General features: G+C 37.0%; 1 protein-coding gene across 2 annotated transcripts; it reads left to right on the plus strand.

Annotated features, from left to right (window-relative positions):
* Positions 1–2645: 2645 nt before the first annotated feature.
* On the plus strand, positions 2646–6190 carry LOC104419786 (protein DA1-related 1-like). Of its 2 annotated transcripts, none has more exons than XM_010031552.2 (10): positions 2646–2945; positions 3129–3204; positions 3643–3835; positions 4307–4358; positions 4511–4630; positions 4782–4994; positions 5075–5137; positions 5276–5390; positions 5475–5550; positions 5657–6190. In XM_010031552.2, the coding sequence occupies exons 1-8, from the start codon at positions 2844–2846 to the stop codon at positions 5315–5317; spliced, it is 861 nt and encodes a 286-aa protein (XP_010029854.2). In that variant the 5' UTR covers positions 2646–2843; the 3' UTR covers positions 5318–5390; positions 5475–5550; positions 5657–6190. The 2 variants fall into 2 exon arrangements, with proteins under 2 accessions (XP_010029854.2, XP_010029853.2); XM_010031551.2 differs by having other exon boundaries at positions 5492–5550.
* Positions 6191–22988: the final 16798 nt, after the last annotated feature.

Genomic DNA, 22988 nt, shown 5'->3' on the forward strand with positions numbered 1-22988 from the left:
GAATCGGGATTCATTGAGGTTGCCTCGCTTAGCTACTGGAGTTTGAGCATTTGAACAATCTCTTTTTACGGTCATACAATATTGTCTGTGGGATTTGACGCAAAAGTATTTATTTTTCTCGTCATTTGACCTACCATTTTGTGAAGTTTTCTTAGATGTCGCTCGCCCCCCTAATTTAACTTTATGCAAGAGAAAAAATAATAATTGAATTGGAACGACTCACGCTCAAAGCCCAAAGTGCTACCTTTTACCAACTAGCCCAAGATCCGTTTGAAGTGACAATCTTTAGCCTCTTAGCAATGTCCAAGGTCCAACTCAAATTCCCATGTATCTTTTGTTTCTACTTAAACAAAATTGCTAGCCCACTAACAATCGACAGACATTTCAAAGCCCATTTGGATGGCCGGTCCACTCTAAACCAAGTTTAAAAAGGGTAATTGGACAAATGGTTCTTGTACTTTGGTTTTATGTACAACTTCAGCCCCGAATTTATAATTTCTACAATATGATTTCTGAATTTTAACTTAATATACAATGTTGTTCCTAGATTTTTAATTTGTTTAACGTGATCTTTATATTATTGATAATTGTTCAATGTAGTCCCTAAAATATAAGAAAATATTTAAAAGTTCAAAGATTACACTTAACATTGGACTAAAGTTTAGAAACTCTATTAAAATTTAAAGATAATATTACACATTAGACTAAAATTCATGAATCACTTACGCCATTTTCTCATTTTAAAATTTGTGTTGAATGCATAAACTTTGAGCAGCACTCTTGCCAGATTTAACGAAACCTAATCTGCCATAGTAATGTTGGGGATGAATGCTTGTGACCTGTGGAGATTCATAAGTGACTTGGATAGTAAATTTATGTATTGGAGCTATTGCCTAATTTAATTTATCTATGTATAAGTGAATTTTTTTGACAATAAATGTTTTTGAATATTCTGAAAATTAGAATAAACCATTTTAAAAATAAATGCTAATAATAACTTCATTTTGTAATTTCGTAACATATGCTCGAAAATTTCTAGCCAATTTGATAGTTCAACAAAAACACAAATATTTCTCCATAAATTCAATATATGTGTGGGACACCAACAGTTTTGAAAATCACGTACACACCTATACTTTATGTAAAGGTTCAAGTATACTACTAGTAGAGTCATCTACACAAGAAGAAGTGAAATCTTTTAGAAAATTGATTTAATGTCAAGAGGAAACTTAGTTATGATTAATTAGTATAATATTTTGGATTAAATTGATCAGTTCTATTGTATAAAGCAAAGCGGACCTCCTACTATAAAGGGGTCTCAATCGCTTTTTCCTCCCAAAATATATTTAATTACTTTATTTACAAGTACTGTGTACATGACAAACTGCGTAACTACGTAACTACGTAATCCTATTTATCCTCTCTTGTTTCAATATCAAAATTTATGTATTTTCTAGGATACAATAAATTTTTTTACCGATATCGCAAATGGTAAATGTCCTTTCCTTTCCACACACACACATATATAATTTCTTTGTGTTGTGAATTCTTATTACAAATTAATTTTAATTAATAAAATACTTCGTGATAATGTAATTTTGGTTAGTGATTTAAATATCAATCTTTTGCATAAACGCAACAGCTGTGCATATTCTTTAGTATTATATAAAGCAAAGGAGACTTCCTGCTTTAAAAGTGTCATGAATTTTTTTATTCTTTCTCAATATATCCTCAATTAGTTAATTCTACTAAATATCTTATATATTTCAATTTTAAATTTGAATTTGTTCGATCTTACATATAAGCTCGGAAGCTTGAAAAATTTCTCCCTTCCTACATGCGTACTCTTTCTTCATATCGTGCAAATAATTTCGTTTCGTTACTTATTATTTCAAATCTATCATGATAAGATGATATCAAAAACTATTTTAAATGTCAATTTTTTTAATACATGCAACTTGTGTGCACTTTTATAAATTAATAGTTATTGGCACAGCTGTTTACCTAGCGCAGCTGCGTGTCCATGTCTTTTTCTGTGTCCCATTAGGCCTTTCAGTTTGTTCTCATTCATGTTTCGTGATATGCGGATGATTCGCATCATTACAAACTTGTATTGATTTTGAGTTAAGTCGTGTCGTGTCAAATTCAACTTATCTACAAATTTTTTCTTTTGCGTCAAGCCATATGTTAGTATTGTTTCAAGAATTACCACCCCTACACTTAGGGGATGTTATATTGTCCAACAAAAGGGATGCGAAATATTTGAACACCTCCTCTCATTTGCAAGGAAGATTGGCGATGACACGTGGAATTGATGAATTGGAGGCTTCATATGATGTTGGATCGTCCGACTCAAAAGCAAAAGTCAATAGGTGGATGAGATTACGTGCATGAAACCTAGGGGGACAAAGAAAAAGAAACTTTCTATTGATACGATACAATATGCAGACAATCATCTTGTTGCTGATCCCGTAATGTTTCAATATTTTTGGTCTTAAAGAAAAAAAGGGCACCCAAGACACACGGCCCACCAGCTACACTACAAATGACAGAACTAAAAGATAATAAACGATGGTTGTTGTCATAATCTAGTCAGCGTGGTTCGGTTGTTGAAAAGCCAACCCTGGTTCTTCAATGAAATGTCGACTTCTATTCGATTAAATAAGACCAGGCCAGTCTGGCCAAGGAAGAGAAGCCATGGCTGTCCAATATGAGAAATATTGTGGAATCATTTAACGTTTCTTTGCTTCTGTACTTGTCCGGCCAAGCCTGGCTTGCTTAGTCACTGGTTGCTGATTAGAACGAATGATTGGGTCAACAGGCAATCAACAATCGTCTGTCAAATGGGTTGGCTCAGGAAAATGCTGAAAGGTTCTGCTTCCAGCTCCAGGATACCATTGGACCGTGAGGAGGATCGTGACTGGGAGGAGCCTTGTGATATATCGGTAATTAATCAGATGTAGCACATCTATTTGTCTTTCCTTTTAAGCAAGAAAGAACAAGTTGGTGTTTGGTTATTCTGATTTGCACCCAAAAGTTCATGTCGTGATGGATTAAATTTTTGCAGTGTGACACTTTGATAGAGTTTTGATTCGTCCTTGAAAATTGCTTGTATTATTTGGTGCTAGGATGAAGTATTGGACGGTGAGAGAGAAGAAACACATTATGCAACTACTCTTTCTTCAGCTGATGAAAATGAAGCAGGTAAAGTGATAAACTGATACAGCACTTACAATGCCAAGTGAATAGGACTCCCCTACTTTGTTGAATACAAAACATTTGATAGATGATGTTGGATTTTTTGCGACTTTCCCCATCCCTTCCCTTTTTTCCCAGGATTTTGTAGAAAGTCAAATTCGAATTTACTTGGAATTGTGATCCTGTAAAGGTTCTTTAAGAAGAATCACTATGGAAAAGTAACAGAACTGATTAAAAGGATGTGATTTGTGAGCCGTCATATTACCATCTCCGATTGGCCAGTGGAGCAGAAAAGCCTTTGTGCTCTTTGAACTCTCAACAGAATGAGCCTATGTTGAGCAATTTTTCATTTCTTGAACATGGGTTATACAGGGGAGAGTTCACTGAAATGGCATCTTTTACATGAAGCAGTTTGTCTGATTTCAGACTATTAATGTTGTTCAGATGAAGACCAACAATCAGATGCTAGTCAATCAGAGACTGATGATGGACAATATTATGAAATCAGCCACTTGGAGGAGGAAGATGAGGGACTTGCTGAGGCTCTCCAACGAAGTTTAGTTTTCAATTCAAATCCTCTGTGCGAACTCGAGAACATATTTCCCCCTTTTCCATTCTCTTTTCATTCTACGGACAGGTACAGTGCTGACTGCTGAGACTTCGCCTCCTTTTCTGAATCTGGTGGCTAACATTTACATTCTCATTTTTACAGGTCAAGCAATGATACAAAAAACAAAACAAAGATTTGCTTTTCATTTTCCTTAGCAAGTAATGATAGAATAATGCATTCTTTGGTGAGGGAAATTGAATGTAGAACTGGCTAAATCCCAGTGAGAATCTCTCATAGCTATAATATCCTCCACTTTGTCATGCTCGAATTATTAGCTTGTATGGCTTAAGGGGCTACTTGCTAGTTCAGTTGATGCAGAGCATCCACTCCAAATGCTAATCAAAGTTGGCTAGGCTATTTGTCATGTAAATTTGAGTTCGAATTCTCATTTACAGTTAGTCTTTTGATTTTTCTATTTTTGTTAACCAAGGCTTGTGTTGATGTTGATTACTTTCTGGCTCATGATGGACTTCTGGTATTTGGACTAACCCTTGTCAGATCACGCAATAAGGAGCTTCATCGATCGACATGTTATGTTTGTAAGAACCTGGTAAATAATTAGGCTTTTCATATTCTTTTTTGAGAAGTTTACTCTGGCTGGGATGGATCAAGTGCTCTTTTATTCGATTTCTCTGCTGTGATTGATTAAGTTTATAACATTGACTATACATAATGATTGTACTTTATCACTTGATCTTACAGATCCCGGTAGATTCTTCCGGACAGTTTCAATATAGGTCCAATCGTTTCTGGCAGCAGAAGTATTGTCCCACGCATGCACGTGACGGAACTCATCGTTGTTGCAGTTGTAGGAGATTGGAGGTTGGTTCTACTAATCCAAACGTGCTTATATATTTGTTTTTTCCATAGTAACGTAATTAACTGGAAAACATGTGAATGATAAAACAATGACAAACACTAGCATCAGAAAGAGGTTTTGGTAATTTCTATTGCTAAGCTTTCAAATTTGCAGCCGAGGGACACGGCATTTTCTTCTCTCACTGATGGTCGGAAGCTGTGTCTGGATTGCCTTGACTCCTCAATTATGAATACGGATGAATGTCAACCCTTATACCGCGAAGTGTGTGAGTTTTATGAGAACTTAAACATGAAGGTGTATCAGACAATTCCGTTATACTTGGTCGAGAGACAAGTCCTCAATGAAGTTAAGAAAAGCGAAAACAACGTAAGCCAAGGGGCAACAAACAGGTGTTGTTCTATGTTAATGCTGATCGAGAAGTCACTATGTTCCTTTACCTTTGACAGGGACATCATCTGTTTGGAGAGATAAGAGGAGTCACCATGACAGAGGGATGCAGCATTAATGCCGTATGACATCCAGTCCTAAGAAGTTTCTTTGCAAATATAATCATCTTAATAAGTCAGATTGTACTGAGAGTTTTAAATTACTGGTGATTGTGATTATGAATAGTCTTTTATTTCTCTTCCTGTTCTTCAACTCTTCAGATTGTAGAGCAATCGAGGATCAGGGACGGCAACGAGACTTAAATAAAAACTAGGCGATATAAACTGGTCGCCTACTCTGAGGTCATAGGATCATCATTTTGTATGGTTTCCCAAGGTAGCACACGACTAATTACTTATCAATTTTATCTTATTCTTTGCTCAGAAAATGCACATCTTTTATATGAACTATGACATGCAGAATTTAACCATTCTCAGGCTGCTAACTGGAAGGATCCTCGCTCATGAAATGATGCATGCGTGGCTCCGACTCGAAGGTTCTCTCTCTCTCTCTCTCTCGTGTGCACGCTTGCGGTGGATGATTGCTTAAGTGACTGCATAACTCCAATTAAAAGCGTAAGAAAACTTGGCATTGGATGATAGGTTATCCATTTATAAGCCCAGAGGTGGAAGAAGGCCTTTGTGAAGTCATGGCTCATATGTGGTTGGAGTCTCAAATTTCATTTATGTCTACGAGTCATAACAATCACTTCGAGAAAAGGCTTGCTGAATATCTCAAGTACGATACTGAGTCACGAACATCACATCCTTATGGAACTGGATTTCGACGGGCAAAGAGGGTGATTGGCATGTATGGCCTCAAAGGAGCAATCGATTACATCCGTATGACGGATACATTTCCTAGATGAGTTGTTGTACGAACACGATAAGGCATTGGTTCTTTGAATTCAGGAGTATGTTCGACACATGAAGATCCTGAAGTCAGTGTACACCAAGTTCATACGTATCATCTGCTTAAGTGCATACGCTTAAAGCATTGTCTCAAGTGAGTGTTAGCTAGTATGACAATTCTACTGTTCCATAGGAAAAATACGAGAACATTGTACCGTGCTTGTAAAATGTGACAAACTTGGAGAAAATGAGATAAGAAGTGCCATAATTTTTATGCGACGCTTACTTTATTACCAAAACTTTTTGTCGTGATCATTGAAGTGCCAACCTTGATTTGGGTTACTAAAAATCCGACATGGAGATATTTTATCAATTTCACCAATTAGGATGGCTCGCGGGCATGCCCAATTAACATTAATAGCCTATATGACATTGTTTACATGTTTTGCCCCAAATATAAACCCTAATTCAGACAATCATGCCTTTTCACAAATTCTTAAAACCCAAATTGGTATCCCCAAAATTAAGAGCTCAATCTTGTAATGGAGCATAGGAACATGACATGCAGCTTAAATTCGTTTCAATGAAGTGAAGATGAAGGTAAATAATACTATTATTGTGGGCTCAGAAGTCCATGAAGAACATCTTGGACTTGATTGAGTCTTGGAAGAAGATTCAATGATGTGCAAATATTTCAAATGGATCAATGCGAAATTAACAGACAAGTTGGACAATGCCAACTTAATGCAAGTAGAAATGAGGGCTTTAGCATCTATGGCCAACCATTCGAAGAAAGAAGTTTCGAAGATGAAAAGTGAAAGAAAGTTTTATCGAGTGTAGATGGTATTGTTGTTGTCTTGTTTAGCCTATTATATGCTCAAATGTAAACTAAGTGATGAGAAGTTTGTTTGCCCACCAACATTGAAGATCAATGGGATATGTACTTGTATTAGGGTAACAAAAGGTAGTTATTGCCTTGTTTTGTACTAGAAATGTTGCTTTGTTGCAATGATAAGTTAAGTTCACAAGTGGTAACAAGTTCATAAGTAATTAATTGAGTGCCAAACTTTATCAAAAGTGATCATAGAGGAGAATTATAAAAAAAATTTAAACCTATTGTAATTATGCCAATTAAGTCATAATTTTTTTTTTGCCAAATTCAATTCTAAACCTTTTGCAATTATGCCAATTTAGTCCATCTTGCCAATTTTAGTTGGCTAATGCTCACATGGACGCTAACATGGATGCCGATAGCCGATGTTAACATGGACAATTTTTAATAATATTTCATTTTTTTTTCATTTTTTTTTATTTTTCCTTTTATTTTTATGTTTATTTTCCTTTTATTTTTTCTCTTTTTATTTTCCTTTACTCTCCATATTAGCTGTTGAGGCTCGTTGGCAAAGGTTGAGGCCCTCGCTCAACTTCACCCAAATTTGGGCGAGGAAGGGTGAGTACGACCTTCGCCTCGCTAGCCATTGTAAGGAACAAAAGGAAAAGAAGAAGAAGAGAAAAAAAAAGGAAAAAAAACAAATTTGAAAAAAATATATTATTAAAAATTATCCGTGTTAGCATTGGTTGGATGGCTGGCTTTAGCTAACACTGGCGTCCACTCGCATCTTGGCGTGCTGGTTGGTCAAAATTAATTGGATGGATTTTGAGCAAAAAGTTTATGACTAAATTGACAAAAAAAAGTTTAGAACTAAATTGACATAATTGCAATATATTTATAACCTTTTTTTTTGGTTAATTTTCCTAATCATGAGTGTCATTTTTTTTGTGAAAATTGATAATTTGAGTATCAGCTATTGTATTAAAAAGTGATTGCTTGTGGTTTTCAACTTCTAAAAAGTAATATGTTGTTTTCGCTTTTTGAAACACTTCCATTATCAGCTTATAAAGGAGTGTGAGGACACATAAAAAGTAATGCTACACCAGCAACGACCAATTTCAACTAGTTTAATGTAGTCTTGTGCTTGTTTCAGTTGTCCGAACAAGTGTTGATGTTAGCACAAAACTGCACTTGGTTGTTAATTTGGTACTAGTGCTTGCATTGGCAGCACAAACAAGTGTCGGTGCAGTCTTATACTGGTGTACTACACTAGTAGCAACATATGCAACATCAGCCAAAAGTAAGACAAAAATTGGAATTGCGAAAAGTATAGACGAAAACATTGTTGCCTTCACATTCAATTGCTTCCTTGACATTGAGTCCATTTGAATATAACATAAATATCTCAAAACCAACCAAGATCTAGACAACACCATATGTACCACTTGGTAAAACCATGTGTAGCAAACCTCAACCCAATATATATATATATATCCAATGCCCTCTCATTAGTCAATATCAACAACCCTAACAAAAAGTCATATTTTTTTAGCACCCTCCCATTAGTCAATATCAATAATTCCTTAGTTCCTTTTCCATTGATGGACTTTCGATTTAATGTTTAATCCTTGTATTCTTTCTAACTAGAACTAGACTTGCAAGTGTTTCAACTAGCCTTCTTATTCATGTATCTTCTTCTTTGCATCAGCCATTCTCTTTCTAGGAGAATATAAGGTCATTTGAAGGGAGCTCGTTTTAATTCATCTTGGCTTTGTAATAGTGGTGTTACGGTCATTATTATTGCTAAGATCAGTTGGTTCAATTGAAACTGGTGTTGGATTCTTTGTTGATGGCTATTTTGGACCCCTCTTCTTTGTAGTTTTCCCTTGTGTCTTTGAAGTTGCCTTAGTGTCGTTTGTTTTGGAGCAACATTTGATTGCTTCTTATTGGATTGTGCTCCCCTTGCCCTTAGTTGATTTGTTGTTTGAGTTTGTCATTAGTTTCTTCTTTTGGGTGTAGTCATTAAATCTTGACTTGAGCCACCTTAAGAGATCAGCATTCCAACCTTCTTTTTGGCTACAACAACATAATCATATTGTCAAACAAAAAAATACCATCATTAAATGCTTAAGACCTGCAAAATTTATATTCAAAATGGTCATTCTAGAATTATAAAATATGTAAACAACCTATAACTATATTGCCTTATCCTTTTGCAAAGAGCCCCTCTTGTTTGTTGTAATGCCTCACTTTCAGAATCCTATTTAGATGGTTTTCTTCTAAGGCTGCGCATGACAATGCTTCTGTTCTCGGGAAGAGCTTTTTTTTTTTTTTTTTTTTTTTTTTTTTTTTTTTTTTTTTTTTTTTTTTTTTTTTTTTTTCAGAAATAGTTCTTTTCTATTTTTGCTCCGGAGAACAATTTCTGAGTAAAAGAACCCGTTTGGTAACGTCACAAAATTTCTACTCCTGGAATAGAAAAATAATAGAAATGCGTTTGGTAATGCAATAATTTCTTTTTTGTATTTATTTATTTTTTATTTTTGCCGACGGATCGCCACCGCCGCCACCGCCAGCCCGCCAACCGCCGTCGTTGCACAACCGCTAGCCATCGACTGTCACCGCCGACCGCCGTTGGAAGCCCATCGGCCTCCGGCGGTCGGCAGTTGGCCGTCATCGGCGGCCGATGGGCTTTCGGCGGTGGTCGGCGGTGACGATTGGTGGCTAGCGGTCGTGCAACGGCAGCGGCTCGAGGCCGGCGTCGGTGGCGTCGGTGGCGGCGGCAACCGGCGATGGCGACTAGTGGCGGCGGCGATCGACGACCGGTGGTGGCGGCGGCGACCGGCGGCCGGCGGTGGCGATCGGCGGCGGCGGCGGTGGGCGGTGGCTCGGGCGGTTGATGGTGGTCGCGGCAAGAAAATAAAATTAAAAAAGAAAATCAGCTTACTTCTAGAAATTGTTCCGGGAACAAGAAGCAACTTTTTTGCTTCTCAAAACTATTCCGGGAACAAAACGGAACAAAAAATTGAGAAATTGTTCCGGGAACAAATGTTTTGCCAAACAAGTTTCTGTTCTTTTTATTGTTCGGGGAACCAAAGAACAGAAATTTTGAGGAACAGAAACATTGTCATGCAGCACCTAAGTCTACCCTCTTGCTTTTATAGTGATAAAGGGTGAAGGGCTTCATGATTTGTTGGGTCCCATAATTCGCTATCTCTAATAGGCTGCAATAGAATTAGATAGTTTATATAGTAGAAGAACTGGGAAAAGCAATTAGAAAAGCAATCGACAATTTATTATTCCAACAGTCGTAACAATATTATTTACGGTAAAGAATAATAAAAGAAGCAATTGCAACGATAGTGCTGATTTTGTCCTAAGTCTTCTCCAACAATTCTCAATGGCTAGCTAACCTCCAATAAATACTTTGAAGTACTTCAACATATAAGGAGAAGTTAGCAAATGAATTTTACAATGACAGTCAAAATAGAAATTGTATTTAATCTTGCTTTGTAAGGCTATTAGTTTACAAGTATAAAGTAGAGAATCTTATTAATGGAATCTAGCTGTTGTTAAGGCTATTAGTCTAAGAGAGAATCTAGGCTTGTATATAAAGTTGAACCACTATAAATTAATGTGTGATTGTCTTGATTTACTCTAATCTGTTTACCATCTCACACATGCTATTCTATTTGAGATAATATCATGAGTTCTATTTGTCTAATATTCCACAAAAGATTTTTCTATTATCACTCAATCTATTCAGCCCTACTTTTTAGGTTGTATTGTTGGCCCCAATAATTATAGGCTAAATAACTATTGGTAATTCCATAAAGTTATCGATAACTTACTAACATGCTACAAGCTAAATAAGTTGCTGGCCAAAATTTATCTACTAACCGGTTTTGCAATTTACCAATGCTTTTAAAGAATTAACAATTAGGAATAGGGTTTTGTATTTTCATGCAAAAAATGCTAGAAATCTACCACTAGCAAAGTGTTTTCAAGTGCAAGATAACCTAATGGAATGCCAGTTTTTCAACCAATTGGTGTTCCAATTGGCGTTCTTGGTGTGATCACCACCCCATAATGATGGTTTAATGGTTTCATAATCAATCCTCTTACTACAAGACGCTTATCAAATCATTATTGAGATCCGACTTTACCTAATTTTTTTGGTTTACCTCAATATTCCCAAGTTCAGTTATAGGAAGAAGTCAATCTCATTTTGTAGAGCTATGACATCCCAGATTTTCAGTCCTGTTTTCTATTGAATAAATGGGCATTTTATCAACATGCCTATAGGGCTATTCTCAGAGCTGATCACTCTCGAGATAACTAGACTATCCAATGAAGCCATTAAGGAATTTTAATGCAATAGACTTGAGAATTCGGCCAAGAATCGGTTTCTCAACCGTGCTCATCTTTAGAGGCCATTACGGCACAATTAAAAATTGATTTGAGATCAGAGATAGGTCAATTTGACTGAGATGTATGGCTAATCATGGATGACACCACTAAATTGGAAAATTCTCATCGGCGGACACTATACTAATTTTTCTATTGTTTTAGTACCCCGTGTCTGTATTTGAATTTTGAGATTTTCACAACAACCGAGAGTTGCCAATGTGTCGAGTGAGTTCATTGTGGCTTGAAGAAAATCGGCCATGGGTCATTTGCACTAAAAATTTCTGAAAACTACTCGGTAGCCTAGGTCACGCTAAAAACGCGCCTGAGTGAAATTAACCGTGAATTTGAATTTGATTTCAAAAATTGAAGATTCTGTCACGTCGTAATAAATCTAGAAACATCGACTCGGTCTTAGAAGATTTTTCTGAAACCCGAGACTTTTTGAGAAAAAGTCGGCATATGGCCGTTTTTTGTCTAAAAAAGCTATGGACCGTTTTTTATTGTGAAATTGGGAAACAAATGAGATCCATTGGTGAGGAAAAATACCAATTTGATCATTGAAGGGTTGATTGAATTTATAGAAGCCAAATTGTGTTGATTCAATAAGGAAATCAAGTCCAATTGAGGGAGAAGACTAGCAAATTCGTAGCTCCCCCTTGCCTAGCCAAAATGGACCATTTCAAAGGTTGTGGGGTGAGCATTGTTGGTTGAATTGCAGCCTAGGAAGGTGTGGGTGGTGTAGGTTGGTCAAGGGAACATTGGAATGGAAAAAAATGGCTTCTGGCCCCCTTGCTCCCTTTTCTCTCCCTTTCTCCCTTAAGACCGGCAACTAGCTTCTTTCCCCTCCATTTCTAGTGCTACTTGAACCCTTTTGCCGCAGAGAAGATTGCCGTGAAGCCCTCGCCACCGTAGCTGCTCACCAGACCAGCTGCACGTCACCGCCTTGCCACCGCTGCCCCGTGTCAATCAATCGCTGCTCCGCCTCCACTGTACGACTCACGCCTTCCCAGCAGGCTGTCCCGACATCGTAGGAGCTGCCTCGATCGACTTAGGCTGCCGTGAGCCATCCTCGACCACTGTGAAACCTCGTCGGAGCTCCGACTACTCGTTGCCAGCCCTTAATCACCACAACCAGCTTCGATTCCGTTGTTTCCAACCCCAAACATAAGCAAAAGTCAGTGGGTTTTAGCAGCTTTCAAGGCCCATTTTGAGATGGTTCTAGGCCTCGAAATTTTTGCCCGTCTTGGGAAGAGTCGATCCTCGTTGCATTCCCGACATTTTGAACTGGACGGATCGTGAATCAAGTGAGTTGAACTCACTAATCCCTACTTAGTTGATGTTGCGACCTAAATTTCGGGTGAACCACCTAAAATTTGGTTAATAGATTATTAAGCCTAGACTTAATTCGGGCTCTCCCAAGCCCATACCAATTCGCAACTTAAGTTTAAGTTCTTAACATACAGATAGATTTTATTTAGGAGTTGCCACTAATTTATTTTTGGTGGGTCGATTAGAAACCCAAGTAAAGTAATGGAAGTTTTACTTTACTCCTATGAACCAGAAACTATGGGTACGAGCGCTTGGTTACACTAGATTTCTCTAATGCCCTTTAAGTACCATTCTTTTATTTTGAAAAATGTTTTTTTGCAGACATCTTAAATTGATTTTAAATATAATTCCCTAACATGTGAGGTGATCATGCGGGTGTGCAATCCACCAATTTAACACCCAGATAAACAATAAATAAATTGCAAAAACTTATCTCAAAGTAATGAAAACATCTGCAATGTTAAATTAAAATCCATATCAACAACTCTAGGTATGGTTTCTAATCAACACGCAATTTCTTTTTTTTTTTTTTTCACTTAATTAATGAAAATCATGCAATATGCAATGCGATATTAACTAAATGACCTAATTCTAACACATGTAATTTCTAATTAAATGGGCCTAGCAAAAATTCTAAATGACATACATCTTAGTGAATCTAGCCCTAATGACGTGAATATGACATTTTTTATTTTTCCTAAAAGAATGCATTTTATCCTAAATAATAAAACTAATTTAACCTACTAATTTAACCTAAGACATTGTTTGTATTTTTCATGAAATTCGAAATTTGGTGAAATGTGAAAATTACCTAATTAGATTAAGATCCTATTTAATTTATATTAGGAATTAGGTTGAGCCAAATCCTAATTTAAACTAAAATATTATCTTAACCCAAATAATCCTAAAATGCAATCTATTCAAGAAAATACCTAAACTTATAATAAATTAAGAAAAAAATATTATATAAAACTAAACTAAGTGCAGTTTTACCCTAATATGCAATGATATACAAAAGATGCCCTAATTCTACATGACAAATGCATGATGATTTTTTTGTTTTCCTTTTTTCTTTGCTAAAGCTTTTTCCTTTTGTATGCTCTCTCCCGAAGAACGAAGGAAAAACCTTTTTTTTTTTTTTTTTTTTTTTTTTTTTTTTACGAATTCTCTCTTGATTTTTCCGAATCCCCCTCCCCCCCCTTTGTCATGAAAAATGAGCCTCTCTTTTATAGTGATTCGAAACGGTCTCTTTGCATGACATTTCCCGAGTTACCATTTCTTGTCACATTAAATCAAATCTTTATGATTTGGCAATCAGCTCAATTCTTGCCCATTTTTTACTTGATTTCAAAATTGTTGCTGCATTTAACAAAATCTGGACATCCATTAGAATTCTATATTTCCTTGCATAATTCAATCAAATCAATTTCTCCCATTTTCATTTTTTTTCTTTTTATTTTTCAAAAATTAGGTGTCAACAACTACCCCTATTTGAAAGTGAGCTCGTAGAGGTTGCCTTCAAAAACAAGTTGAGACCTAAATGTTAATCATGCACATGTACTGAATGACTTTTTTTTTTTTTTTTTTGGAAAAATGAATCTCATTTTGAAATGAAATTTATATGATACATGGAAATGCTAATGCAAATGACAAAGGAACTTACCTGGAATTACTTATCTTCGAGGATGGTAGAGTAACTCAAGATAGATTGGTGTTACATGCCCAGGACCCGTACTATTCTGCGGTTGCCCAAAATAGTAACATGACTTCGCAAAGTGATTGCTTTCCCAGGACCCGTATCATTCTACGATTGCCTAGTATGGCATTGTTTGGTTGTGTCTAGGACCCGTACCATTCTATGGTCACTTAAACGAAAAAAAAAATGATTTTCCAAGACCCGTACCATTCTACGATTGCCTGAATGAAAAAAGATTTTCTAAGACCCGTATCATTCTACGATTGCCTGAATTGAGGTTGTCTAGGACTCGTACCATTCTACGGTCGCCTAAACGGGGATCTGTTTTCCAGGACCCGTACCATTCTATGATCGCCTGAACTGAGATTGTCTAAGACCCGTACCATTCTACGGTTGCTTTGACGAAAAAATGATTTTTCAGGACCCGTATCATTCTACGATCGCTTGAACTAAGGTTGTCTAGGACCCGCATCATTCTACGGTCGCCTGAATGCTGTCTAGGACCCATACTATTCTACGGTCGCCTAATGAATCTGGGAAAATTCTTTGGGGGGAACTTCATTGAGTGCCGGTGCTTGAAAGTGAATACCTGTACAATGACAAGTATTTAAGATATGGATAGAGATATACTTACTTGGTGACATCTTTGTTCTTTGGGGATGCGTTTCCTGCAAAACACAGTTGTAGGAAAAGCAATATGCATTCATAGACATGCATTAATTCAAATGAGATTCATGCGTGATGATTTCTATCAATCTTGCATCGCCTAAAAGAATATTCCAATATGAACACATGAGTGTCATGGATGTGTCAAATGAGAGATAACTTGGTTTGAAAGGACTTTTCTCTCATCCTTATCAAAAGGGTTGTTTCATCCTGACCTTTGGTGCATGATTTTGACAATTACTCTATCTCACTGTCATCATGCTAAACAAGGTTTTTGTGCAATCTCGCAAGTGGTACAACCCTACCAATCTGAGAGGTCTTTAACAGGGATCGTAATGTGAGCTTGGTCAACGGCTTAACAAAAGGGACTCTTTGAGTCGAGGCTTTTGAAAGAATGAGTGATATTCTATAATTATCTCTGGGTTTACAAGTCAAGAACCCTATAAATGAGAAATGAATAATCTTGCTTGCACTTCTTCGAGTGATGCTTAAAACATGTGAACCCCTAGGTTAATTCAAGTGCCATAATTTGAAGAAACTTTGCAAGGGACGTAACGTAGGCTTGGCTCATGGGTTGAGAAATGAAAGGATTATTAGGCTAAAAAAAGTGTTTATGGGGGTTAAAGTTGGTGATCATCCTAACATTTCCACCACTTTCCTTCTCCACTGTCGAAGATTTTTTTTTTTTTTTTTATCACAACTCCATTGATTGCAACAACATTTGAGAGTTTTTTTTTTTTTGGTACCACCTTGTTGGGGATACGATTCAAGTGTTTGATTTTCTTTTTGGGCATTGGCATTGCTTTTACCAAGCACACTGCTTTTTCATGCCCCTATTTTGCACTTCTTCTCTTTGGACTTACATAGACTTCTTTTATGAGCATTTTAGACCATGCTACTTGAATGATTGTATTTCATCTTGCCCCAGTGTGGGGGATGATCACCAACTGGGTTTGACATGAAATGAATTTATAGGCTCAAGTGGGCTATGCAATAGTCAAAAGTGTGTAGGATAAAGAAAGAATTGCTCTTTGTCATCCTAAGGCACTTGAATTACCGCGTAAGTTGCACTACGAAAGCGATGCTTGAAGATTGATGCAAGTGTGAACAAAAAGATTCCTACCATTCATTTTAAATTTGCCCTAGTATGGGATGATCCTTGACAGGGGTAATTTTAAAAGAATCTCCATAAGTGTATGGGGCTCAAAGGGGTTGAGCAATGGATCACCTATGGTGTTTGGGATAGAGAAAAGAATGCCTCTCATCACCTTGGTTGACGTACCCTTTGCAAGATAGCCCTCTTCCTTGCAGGCATGTAATTTTTCACACAACTCACTGGGGGTTAGTGTATGAAACAGTGTACGAAACAATGCTTGCCTTTTCACCATTCCAAAGTATCCCATTTGACACATTCAATTCATCTCACACAATTCATCGGGGAAAATATGCAAAATTTGTAACAAATTTGAACGATTCAACTCATTGAAGCAATTTACTCATCATAGAAATGCTTGCAGTTCAAAACATGACATGGCAAATTCTATTACGGATAATACTTTCTTGACAACATCAGAATTAATTGGAGTGGAAAACTCATGATCATGCATTTTTGTCAAAATCAAGGCACCTTCAGGAAGTATCTTTACCACATACAGGCCACTATAATTCGGAGCGAACTTGCCCCCAGGATCCGAAATTGGATTGGACCATTTTCAAACCTTTACATGCTATAAGACCATCTCTAAAACAAAAAGTAGATGGGTAAAAAAGACAAACAGAGTAAATCAAGTTTTATTTTTTTTGAATTTTTTTAAAGTATTTGGAAAAGCATTTTTTGAAACATTTTGACACGAGAAAGCATGATGAAACCTAGGCCTCAGAATTCTCTTTGGATTTTTCTTTTCTTTTATTGGTTGGATATCATCACCGGGCTGGTTTGGTTAACCTCATCATGCCCTCAAAATAAAATTTGTAATTTCATGGAAATTCATCAATCAATTACATTTATTGAATGGAAAAATGCAACACTTAATCACTGAAAACTTCTCTAAGAAAATAATAGAAATTCCCACGCAGGGGAATATGCAAAAGTAGTAAAAAATTTACTCTTGTGGGCCAAGGCCCATCTCTTCAAGGGGTCCTTCATTAACAACTCCTATCATGAGGTTGTCGAATAAGTTTGTAACCCTTTCCAGCACATTATCGGGGTTCTTCGTCTTTTGGGGGTGTCGGCCTATCCATGCCACCCCATCTATCATTCGGTTGCCCTAAGGTGTCCATCACATGCACCTTCAAGCTCTTGATTTGACTGACGTCATGTTCTAAGATAGCATTCACCGTACCCTCATGCTTTGGTAGCAGATTTTTTTGGACGTTTGGCCGAGCAGTTTGAAATGAAAAGGCCTTCGTGTCCAAGAGGTTTTGGATCTTGTGCTTGAGGGTGAAACATTCATCAGTTGAATGCCCCAATTCACCGCTATGGTAGTCACACTTCTTCATCGGGTCGTAACCTCAATTGCTTTCACGGTTAGGATGCTTTGGTTCACTAGAAAGCAAATCTTTCTTTCGGAGAATCGCCAATACCTGAGATGGAGATCTAGGAAGAGGAGAGAATTGCCTTCTATTATTTGCTTGGGCAAATGATTGATGACCAGCAATTTGCTGTTGCCTTTGATTCATTTAGATAGCTGGGGTGCGATTAGTACCTTCTGGGCTATAGGTCACATTCACATCCTCAACAACTTCCTTCTCTTTCTTGGTAGAGAATCTTTTAGTAGATGGCTCAAAAAATCATCATTCCCTTATTCCCATCTCAATTTGTTCTCCTACGGGAATAAGTTGATTGAAGCTCTCGACATACATACTGGCCATTCAGTTACAGAACTCAGATGGAAGGGTCTTCACAAACAACTTCTTCAACTCCTTGTTGGTAGGCTCAGGAGTAACTTGGGCCACCAGGTTTCTCCATCTCATAGCATACTCTTTAAATGACTCGCTCCTTTTCTTTTCCATCCGCTCCAAGTCTTCTTGGGAAGGCACAATGTCCATGTTGAACTTGTATTATTTGAGGAACGCATTTGCCACTTCATTCCAGGTTTCGATGATGTTTACGTTCTTCATCACGTACCAGTTTAGTGTGGACCCGGTCAAACTCGCATGAAACAATTGGATCATAAGGGGCTCATTTTTGACGTGCTAGGCCATGCGCACGTGGTATATTTGCAAATGGGATTTCGGACAAGATGTCCCGTCATACTTCACGAACTCCGGCATTTTGAACTTGCTTGGCATTTTGACCTTCTCATAGACTGAGAGGTAGAACGGGAGTGAGCTTTGTGACTCCTGCAACTGTCTCACTTTCTCCTCTAGCTTTGCAACGCGCTCATCTTGATCTGTCTTGGGAACATTGTCAAGCTTGGCCTTTCCAACAAGGACCATGTCATCTTCCAACTTAGGGATTTCGTCGTCACTCATTTGGGCCATGTTTGTTGGCCTCGGAGCTACAATTTCAGGGAGAGCGGGTGTAGGATTTGGATTCACCTGGAGGGATTGAAGTTTAGCTGTTATAAGTTGCATAGAGACAGCTAGCTGTTGGAGTTGCTCTTCCATGGAGGACATGCGATTGCGCATCTCGTTTTGGTTAGCCATTTTAGCCTTTGACCGCATCATAACAAGCGAGCGCGGTGGATCCGTTGTTACCTAAGAAAAAGAGGTAATGTAAGAACCAATGACAAGATAGAAAATGGCCCATGACAACAGTCTAATCGCCTAATTTTTATTCAAAATTCACTAGAAACATTAAACCAAACAAAAACTAAGAATTGAAATTCAAGTCCCTAAACATTGAACTAAAAATTGAATTGAAAATCGAAATCAAGCTCCCAAGACATTGGACTAAGAATCAAAATTCAAAAGATCTCATTTTATATGCTTTTGGGATTCCAACACCTTGCGAAGCTTTTTATTTTCAGCTTCAATTATTTCCACTTTTCCGCTTAAGAGGCTCAATTTGTGCTCGCTGAGTGGGCTTCTCAGTCACATCAGGGACCACTGGACGTAAGGCTGTAGGAATCTGGTGTTGTTGAATGTAGAATGCCGACGCATGGTGGACTTCCTCTTCGCCTTTTAGTCTTTTAGGCACCAAAATATTCTCTAGGTGGCATTCATTCCAAGCATCAATGATCATCTAGATCTCTTTGAGGTAGTTATAGTTTGTTAGAATAAAATGAACTTGGAACATCTCTGTCTTGAGTGGTGGAGGAACTTCTTGAAGAGCTTTGTATTGGTAGGCCACCCTGAGAGTGCTAGTATGAACAAAATAAATGAGTTAGGGAAGAGAATAAGAACACAAGATTTATAATGGTTCGGCTTAATCCAAGCCTACATCCACTCTCCCACGCTAACAGCCTTCTTGGCTGGATTCCACTATGCAATCAACAAGAGATTACAACTTCGAGTGCAAACACTTAGTAGTAGATCACACTATCTCACTAAGTCACTCTTTTGGTATTTCTCTCATGATTATAAACGTTTAAGCTCTCAAGAGACAAGTATATGATCGAAAGTCGCTCAGACTTTGGAATTATAAATTCTACGCTCCGTCTCTTTTTTTGCTCATCGGTCCATGATCTCCTTAAATACTCCTCCACTTCCAAACTACCCGTTGGACAGTATCCCGGAGAATCGTCTTCCAATATACCCATTGGACAGCTTTGTATCTAGAAGATTTGGTAGTCGTTGAGTGACAAAGGTAGAATCCCAAATTGATTCCGATCGCCCATACAAACGAAATCTTGGTTTCCATAAGTAAAGCTTCTTCGTATAGAAAGTTCTTGTCTTCAAGATCCAATCGTCAATCAAATAGATTGAATCAATCAAATCAATCTTGATGTGGAATCCAAACCAAATCACTAGCCGTTATATGATTGGGCTTGAGTTACGTTCTGTCGAGTCTGGATGTAAAGTCTGATAGCAATAGACTTTACAATCTCAGTCTGTAGACTTTACAATCTGGGTTTGAACATATCTCGCTTCGAACAGATTTAGTTTTAAGATTTGTACCCAATTCAGCTTCAGCATAGAGTCCGTCTTCGGTTCATCATCCACGTTCAGCCCTGGAATTTGTCGAGTGAGCGGACTTCGATGTAGAACAGACTTTGACACTAAAGTCTAGCGGTCTTCGAGACTTTGACACGAAGTCTGGAAATCTTCAAAATATACTCTTGACATATGTTTCTGGTCGTCTTCTGACTTTGATAATATCCTTTACATGTTCTATCATCTGCATGGTCTATTACTTAACCATTAAATATGTTAGTAGCCTTTGATTTATTTTGTCATCTTCAAAACATCATAAGGGATTTACCTAACACACCTTATATGGGTAATAAGAAGTCGCACCAGAAAGACCTAGCAACGGGATTGGCTCATCATGCTTATGTGAGAAATGAGCCTCCTCAACTCGGAACCATTTAATCAAATAGGCGTACTGTTTATTCGGAGAAAAACATTCTATGACCGCAAATTTTTGTAAGGGGTGCCTAAAATCGTCAATTTTAAATTATTTCATGAGGTGCCCAAAACCCCTTATATGTGAGAAAAATCATATTTGTAAAAGTTCAGGGAGGGCGCACAAGGTCTTTTCTTCATTTTGTTTGAAACAATTAAATGACAAAAATGTTTCAGCTAAAACCATATTGACATTATTCAAGCCATCACAAACACAATTAACCACCCATGAAATTGAATGATTAATGGCATTTCTTTGATAAAGAAAAACAATTAGCCCAAAAAATGCTAACATGAAGATCCTAGCTTTTGAAATCATTGATTGATTTGCAAAACAGTTTTCCAAAAACGAAAATGAGCATGCAAAACAATTGGCTTTGATAACTTTCCTTACTCTTTCGGCTTCAATTTCTAAAAACTATGATAATTCAGAAATAGAATTTATATCGATAGGCGGTTTAACAAGTTCATTTTCCATGGGCATTCCAATGGCAACACTATATTCTTCAAGTGTTGGAGTCAATTCGTACTCACTAAATATGAAGGTGGAAGTTTGTGGACACTAGAAGTGAAGGAGTGCTTGTATCACACTAGAGTGGATGTTGATTTCCAATAGTGGAAGAAGTCGGGCAATCCTAGTCTTCACATACCTCTGACCCTCTTAATCTAACTGATCCAGCCACATCTTGAGTTCTTTTTTGGGAGTGGAAATGAATTGTACGTCGGTCCTCCCCATGGCATATAAAACAAGACGCGACGAAACCTATTGTCATGGACCGACAATAAAGTAAGTAAATTGCGAAGTAAGAATTTAGACAACTTACTTTCACCGGAAGGGATGACAAGCACATAGACACACACATGGAATGTGAGGCTCAATTTCTATCTAAATGGCTTAACAAAGTGGAGCTAAAAGGATGATCTGACTGTTACAGTCTCGCATTAACGTGCCAAGTCCCCATAACTTCGGTTCAGTCGAATGGAATGTCCAATAGTCATGTAGTCTTGTGGATATGGACAAACACATTCAACACTATGAAAAGACTTTCGGGAAAGAGAAGGTCAACCTCTTCATAGTAGTCTCGCTTTGGAGGAAGTATCCTTCTCAACACCATCCTAGAAATCCTATTGCAGCCCAGGTCCAGCCACTGGTTGTGTGTGCAATAGTGTAGTGCTAAAAACAATAAAACATGCACAACAGTTTAAATGCAAACAACGCTTCTAATCATGGAAAAATAAATCATTAATCTCACACTCTAACCTACAAGACAAAGGTTAGCATAGACTACTCCCCTTATACCTCCCATCTGCAAGAATATTTAACACCTTAGAAATGTTAAGGACATACCTGGGATTCTCGTTGCAAAACAAAACATTTTAAAAAGAAAAATTGGCCTAAGTCTATTAAGTGTTTTAACACAAATCTCCAACGGAGTCGCCAAGCTGTCGAGACCTAAATTTCGAGTGAACCACCTAAAATTTGGCTAATAGATTATTAAGCCTAGACTTAACTCAGGCTTTCCCAAGTCCATATCAAGTCACAACTTAAGTTCAAGTTCTTAACATATAGATAGATTTTATCTAGGAGTCGCTACTAATCTATTTTTGGTGGGTCGATTAGAAACCCAAGTAAAGTAACGGGAGTTTTACTTTACTCCTATGAACTAGAGATTATGGGTACAGGGACTTGGTTATACTAAATTTCTCTAATGCCCTTTCGATACCATTCTTTTATTTTGAAAAATGTTTTTTTTTTTTTTGCAGATAGCTTAAATTGATTTTAAATCTAATTTCATAACGTGTGAGGTGATCATGCGAGTGCACAATCCACCAATTTAACACCCAGATAAACAATAAATAAATTGCAAAAACTTACCTCAAAACAACAAAAGCATCTGCAATGTCAAATAAAATCTACATCAACAATCCTAGATATGGTTTCTAATTAACACACAATTTTTTTTTTGTTTTCACTTAATTAATGAAAATCATGCAATATGCAATGCGATATTAACTAAATGATCTAATTCTAACATATGTAATTTCTAATTAAATAGGCCTAGCAAAAATTCTAAATGACATACATCTCAGTGAATCTAGCCCTAATGACGTGAATATAACATTTTTTTCTTTTTCCTAAAATAATGCATTTTATCCTAAATAATAAAACTAATTTAACCTAAGACATTTTTTGTATTTTTCATGAAATTCGAAATTTGGTGAAATGTGAAAATTACCTAATTAGATTAAGATCCTATTTAATTTATATTAGGAATTAGGTTGAGCCAAATCCTAATTTAAACTAAAATATTATCTTAACCCAAATAATCCTAAAATGCAATCTATTCAAGAAAATACCTAAACTTATAATAAATTAAGAAAAATATTATCTAAAACTAAACTAAGTGCAGTTTTACCCTAATATGCAATGATATACAAAACATGCCTAATTCTACATGACAAATGCATGATGATTTTTTTTCCTTTTTTCTTTGCTAAAGCTTTTTCCTTTTGTATGCTCTCTCCCGAAGAACAAAGGAAAGACCTTTTTTTTTTTTTTTTTTTTTTATTTACGAATTCTCTCTTGATTTTTCCGAATCCCCCCCTTTGTCATGAAAAATGAGCCTATCTTTTATAGTGATTCG

The sequence above is a fragment of the Eucalyptus grandis genome, chromosome 4 (assembly GCF_016545825.1).
Source record: "Eucalyptus grandis isolate ANBG69807.140 chromosome 4, ASM1654582v1, whole genome shotgun sequence".
Lineage (NCBI taxonomy): Eukaryota > Viridiplantae > Streptophyta > Magnoliopsida > Myrtales > Myrtaceae > Eucalyptus > Eucalyptus grandis.